This window comes from Anguilla rostrata, chromosome 7 (assembly GCF_018555375.3).
Source record: "Anguilla rostrata isolate EN2019 chromosome 7, ASM1855537v3, whole genome shotgun sequence".
Taxonomy (NCBI): Eukaryota; Metazoa; Chordata; class Actinopteri; order Anguilliformes; family Anguillidae; genus Anguilla; species Anguilla rostrata.
In genome coordinates this window covers 43,830,605-43,836,971 of record NC_057939.1, presented here as the reverse complement: position 1 = coordinate 43,836,971, position 6,367 = coordinate 43,830,605, and the positions used below count along the sequence as shown (strand labels likewise).

General features: G+C 41.6%; 1 protein-coding gene across 3 annotated transcripts in view; it reads left to right on the top strand.

Moving 5' to 3' along the window:
• Nucleotides 1-1,054: 1,054 nt before the first annotated feature.
• Nucleotides 1,055-6,367, top strand: part of LOC135259789 (signal peptide, CUB and EGF-like domain-containing protein 1) — a 29,887-nt gene continuing 24,574 nt past the window's right edge. For 2 of the 3 annotated variants that reach the window (XM_064344530.1, XM_064344528.1), the window contains exons 1-3: nt 1,055-1,248; nt 3,048-3,170; nt 4,073-4,198. In XM_064344530.1, coding sequence (XP_064200600.1) covers nt 1,161-1,248; nt 3,048-3,170; nt 4,073-4,198 — 337 coding nt within the window. In that variant the 5' untranslated portion in view covers nt 1,055-1,160. Of the gene's footprint in view, nt 1,249-1,284; nt 1,823-3,047; nt 3,171-4,072; nt 4,199-6,367 lie in introns of those variants that run through there. The other variant, XM_064344529.1, reaches the window with a different exon arrangement.

The following is a 6,367-nucleotide window of genomic DNA, read 5'->3' as shown; positions in this document are numbered from 1 at the left end:
AGGAGGAGACTGTGCACAGCTGCCCCATCCGAACCATAGACATATATATTATATACATGTCTATGATCCGAACTACAGTTACTCTAATGACAGACTGGAGTAATTTCTAATCGGAAACCAGAACTACGAACCAAAAAAAAAAAAAAAAAAAGAAAATAAATGCAATCACATCAACTATTTCTTAAAATTCCATAATGATGCAATGTTTGAAAATGAAACAATTATATTATCTGAACAAAATTGCATAGTTTTAGTATTTTCCTCAGTTTATCCGTTTTTTCTTAGTATTTTATGTACCCTTTACCCATCTCTGTTCTTTCTGACTGTCTATCGCTCTCTGTCTTTTTGTAATCAATCTGCCTGTCCGAACTGACTCGGACCAGGAGAGGGCGCTATACTTAGATAGGGTTTTCCGGTCAAGTTTTGTTCAAGACGGCTGGCGCTAAATGATTTGTTTGGTTTCAGTCAAAATTATTTTAAGGCCGAGCATTAGACCCCGAAATAAAACATTTAATGAAGTAATATTTTGTTAAGGCAACCCAAAACATAATTTTGTGTAACAACAACAACAGCAATAATAATAATAATAATAATAATAATAATAATAATAACAATAAATAGTCAAAATGATCCTCTTTGGATAATGTTTTTTTTATGGTCATACGTCACTGAAATAAGTATCCAACCTGTAGTTTTTTGTCTTTTGAATTTAATCTGCTCTATGTCTAAAAATAAAACAGACTCCTCAATATCAATACGTGCATCTACCACAATCTTAATGTAAAAACGTCCCAGTGTTACTAAATGCAAAGGGTGTAGGGTAAGCCAGAACTGATAACAGAGTGGAATGCTTTGAATAATCATTATTATTGCTGTTGTCTCTACAGGACAATTTTCATTTTTCATTGACCCACATTTCTTCTGATTATTCGCTATGTGACGGACCAGAATCATGGTCCCACCCTTTTCTCATCAATGAAGCTCTCTCTCTCTCTGTCATATCATCGTCCCTGTCTCTCGTCCACTTAATATACTTTGTACCACCTCGTGCGCGTAAACCAATCAGCGCACGTGGTGCGCGCAGTGTAGCTGGCAGCACCCGAAACGGTCTTATCTTAGAAACACAGGCACAAATACAACGTACAATCACCGCTTCTAAAATGGAGAGAATTTGCTTTTCCTGGGACCTATGTTTGTTTTTTGTCCTCGTAAATATTTGTGGTGTGACGGGAAACACTGCGCTTGCAGGTAAGGGTTTCTCGTTTGCCTTTTTGACTATCATAGTCCTGCATGTAATTCGAAAACAATTCCGTTTCCAGCTTCTCTTGTCAATAATTAATTTGCGTTTTCTGTTAACGGTTAGCCTTATAGCAATACAAATTATGGTGTTATTAATTTACTAGCAAGGTCTCTGGTTTGTTGGCACATCTTAACTGCAAGGAATAGGAAATATTAACTTTTGGTTGGACTGGACATTGCCTACTTGGATCGTTGAACAGATAATTCTTAAGCTACTTTGTATATATTTTCTATGAATCTACCAAAATTAAAATATGTACTTTTTTATTGTTTTAAAGCATATTTAATTTTGGGTATGGGTGGGTTCTTGGAACTATTTGCATCTGGATTTTCAGTGGATTTTTCTCTGTTTATGTCTCTTAATATCCCAATGAATAATGAGCTGTAATAATTCTGTTTATGTTTTCTTATAATGTATGGAATTTCTGAACCTTTTACACTGATTAAGTGTTAATATGAGGATGAATCAAAAGCAATTTTGAGATGCACATCTGGAACGGTCAACCGAGTGAAGCTGCGATAGGTAAATCAGCCAAATTATGAAAAGCTACAATCTTTTATTCGGACTATCTGTGACCAGAGAAAAAGCGTTTTAGCAGTAACCGTTCTTTGCTCCGTTTTTCCATGTGGGTGAGCCTTTTAAAGGTGGTGTGGTCCTTGAAGGCACGAATAGGATAATACAACGACCGAGTGTAAATCTATCATAATTATTTAAAACAGAAATTTCACCCTTAAAAATATGGTCTTTATTCTACATTTTGCTTCTTATAATCTGTGCGTTCAATAGTAAATTGGAATGAGAAGTAGCGAGAACCACACTGACTTGCACACGCGTCAGTCTGTTCAACTTAACGGACCCCATATTTCTGCTCAGTGGCACAGAAAAGCTACAGAGTGACTCACGAGGAAAGAAATCTGGCTTCAGATCTGTATAAATATCGGTTGTAAATTGCATTTGATCTTTTATTTCTTTTTATTGAAGTGGGTTGTTGGGCAGTTACTGGGAAGCTTGGGCAGGCTTTATGACTGCTCACCGTGGAGCATATTCGGCTTTCTGAGAAGAAATAAATGAGAGGCTTACTATGTAACTCTTGGCCCCAAAACATATTTTTGAACTGTTAAGGGCGAGATTGAGAGCAGCAAGTCATCTGAAATTTCACTCTGGCACAAATGCTTGTGGACGGAGTTAAAACAGAGTTAAAACAGAGACGCGTGCCCGTTTTCTGTCGAACGCAGACCACTTTTTTTCTCGCCAATTAAAAACTGAACGAGAGGCTATTAACCGCACGGTGCGCCCGGATTAGCACCAGATGTGAGTGGCTCCGCTAACGGTGGCCGGATCATCAGAAAATGGCATCGGTCGCTTGGAGGCTGGATTATTGTTGCTTTGATGTTTCGGGATTATTCACTTGGCGGCGGAAGAGCACGAGTATCCTACAGCGGTCGTGGCCTCTCTTAGCCGTAAAAGTGATGATATTCGTTATATCGCGATAATATTTTTACTAATAAGATTGTTCGTGTGATAAGACTTTTTCTCGGGAAGGTTAGGCCATAAACCTAGCTCTCTATGGGCCACCTCTTGTTGTCTGTCGTTCCCCCTCCTGGACTAAGATTCCCCCTCAACGGAGTCTCGTTTATGAGCGGTCCTTATGTGCGTCTGCCATGCTGTAATGGTTTTATGCGCATGTGTTTTCATTTGAATGACGTTTGACAGATGTTCCCTTGGTGATTTCTGTGGTTCCATCCAGATGTTGACGAATGCTCAGAGACCACAGATGACTGTCACATAGACGCTCTCTGCCAGAACACGCCCCAGTCCTACAAGTGCATCTGCAAAGCGGGGTACCAGGGGGATGGGAAACAGTGTGAAGGTGAGCGCACTGCACCTGTGCAAATGTGGGCAGTCAGCTTCACAGCCTGTGTGTGTGTCTGTGTGTGTGTGTGTGTGTGTTTGAGAGAGAGAGAGAGAGAGAGAGAGAGAGAATATATAGAAAATACCCTTGTTGGGATTCTTGAACTGTTTATATTTGGCATCATTATCTGTGATGGTCTTTGATTAAGGAGTGACCTCTTAATTAAGCTTGGTCTCAGAAGCAGTTAGACTCACCCATACTTGACTGTGGTTCAATACGTGTTTTGAGCAGCAGTGTGTTTCATGCGTCAGGGAATGTGTTACATATATGGTTTGAGCGACAGTCTATTCCATGCATTGTTCGAGTGACAGCATCACCTGTATTTCAGCAGGAGCATCAGTATGTTCACTGGAGACTCGTGTTGCTCTTACACACCCCTCGCACCTGTCGGAACTCAGGAAGTTCAGTCGCGTCAGGGAAGCTCCGCCCAGCACAGGAGCCTTTTAATTAGGCCACATGTTTCAGACAGCTCCTTATCCCGAGGGCCCCAGGGCATGGATCTAATCCCGAGGTGGCGGGACGCACAGAGCGACCATTTCCTGCAGGATTAGAGCCGCGCGAGTAATCAGCGGAAATGGCGGAGGCTGAATTTGAAACTTGTCAGGGAGCAGCGGGCACATGTCAACACCTAAGCAAGGTTTCAGGAAGCCACTCTGCAGGGGGGCTAGCCAACACCCTCTATGCGCTCCTGCCCCTCCTCCTCTCTTTCTCTCTCTCTTGCTCCCTCTCCCTCTGTTTCTTTTACAGTAGTCAGTAATTGCAGATATTTTACTGTTGTGCTTCAGATAAATATTCCACCTGTCCCACACCCTCATTCCTCATTGGCTGTTGACTAATTAGCTCATTTGCATATCTGTCAGATGCGGACGAGTGTGATAATGACTACACCGGAGGCTGTGTCCATGAGTGCATTAACCTCCCGGGGAACTACCGGTGCACCTGCTACGACGGCTTCTCCCTGGCGAACGATGGACACAACTGCCTGGGTACGTGTTATTATCTAAATAAAAGAGTGTCCTGTTTTTAGATCAAACGTACATGCGTTTTTCACTTCTTGGAGATGAGCTCATTGTTGTTTTTACTTTATGATTGGAGATGGTACTTTTCTAACTGGTTTTCGTGTGTTGCGGCTGAAAATACACAGCAGACAGTGTTGTGTAATGTGAACTCGGTGCACTTCAGAGTTGGGTGTGTTCATCACATCAGTATGAAGCAGATCCCTCTGCCCCTGTTTCCATGGTTTCAGAAACAAGCACAGCGTGAGCTTGTAGGTGTATTGACTGGGGTCCCCCTCCTCTAATGTCTCAGTGGAATCTACAAGCAGCTACATCCTGATTGGTTAACCCACAATGTCACCGCCCACTTGTGCCTTGCCCTTTTTGACTACATTTGGTATGAAATCACTAACTGAGCTGAGAAGGGCTGGTGTCCACACTGCACTGATCTATGCTTGAGTATGAAGTGAATAAAAACACACTAGCACACTAAGTGAGAAAGTTTTCAATGGTTGTCAATTATCAATGAAAGTTATCAATGTTTCTAATATATATCATAAAAATCCAGGGCCCCCTTCCCTGTTGTCCTGTCCGTGACCGTCCCGCCCTTACCCTTTATATTTAAATATTTATATTTAAATAGCTGCAGATGTTTCCTCACTTGTTAGATGTCTGCATTGTGGCTGTTCACACATGAAGAAAAAGATTTATTTTGGAGTTTAGTGGTATTTTCAGAAACAGCAGCATTCAAAATCTGTGAGGTGTTGACAAAATCCTGCTGCCCCCTCTTGGGGTGCTCCCTCAAACCCCCCCACCCACTCCCCCACGTCTGCGCAAACGTGGTAAACACCCACATCTGTGTCACAGCCATGTGGCCCCTCCATTAATTAAAGTGCAGAGTCTAGTACGTCCTGGTGGGAAAAGGGGTTGCATATTACTTGTGGCTTAATAGCAATTACCTCCTTTCTTTCCGCAAACTGATGTGCATTTCCTTTGACAGTCTAAATCTAGCTTCAAAGAAAGCACTGGAATCCAACTCAACAGGATGTAATTGAATGTTCATTATGCGACTAGTGACACAATCAGTTCTAATTAAACAAAGTTGTAACCCCTCACTCATTGCATCTCCCTGAAATATGTTTATAGTATAAAATAGTATATTTGTACTACAATAATTCAGCCAACCATGATGAGGAGTGGTGGGGTGATTAATTTACAAACACTGTAAAATAGAACAGTATTATGAATTAGAATCACCGTCGAAACTACAAAAAGCTACTACTACTCTCTCATTTCCTTCATACTTTTTCTTCTCCCCTCGCTCTCCTTCGCTGTCCTTCTCTCCCTCCCTACCACTTTCCTTCTGTCCCAGGAATGATGGGCAGAGACCTCAGGCGCTTTGAATGAAGGGGAAATAAGAACAGAACAAAAATAAAAGCGTGACATAAAGCGTCACGTCTGTCTCAGCGTGTGTAGGAAGTAATTCCATAGGGCTCCAGATGCTTCATATCAACTAGTTAGAAACTTAACTGATTTGAGATTAGCTAATGGGGCTGTGATTAAAAGATATGTGCTATAGCTCCCCCTTTGTCTTCAAACTTTTTATTTATTTATTCTATCCTGAAGGCAGCTGGGTCCAATATGTTGATAATTTGGCCCTTTTTATGAATGACTGGGGCTGGTACTAGTTTGTTTTCTTTTAAAATTCTCTCGCTCCCTCTCTCTCTCTCTAACTCTTTCACCCCTCTCTATCTCCCTTTCTTTGGATTGTCAGGAATTGTGTCAGCAACATCCTTTATTTAGTTACAAAAGTGTTGAACTCACTCAGTGTCCTAACCACTACCTCAAAGTGGCAAGTTGTACTGTAGACACTGTTTTTGCTTCTCAAATTCTCTCTCTCTCTCTCTCTCGTAACACATTACATAATGTAAACTGTAATGCAATTTCATGAATGATCTCTCTCTCCTTTTCATGATCTCTCTCTCTCTCTGATGTGTTGTACATTTTCTAACTGGTCCAAATAAACATTTGCACAGCCTGAAGCCTTATCAAACAAAGCAAAGGTGCTGTAGTTTCAGGATCGATGCCCTGGGAGCAGTAAAGCTTGGCAGAGTTCAGGGGGCAGAGGAATGAGAGGTGATGGGAGGGAAGGGACAGCAT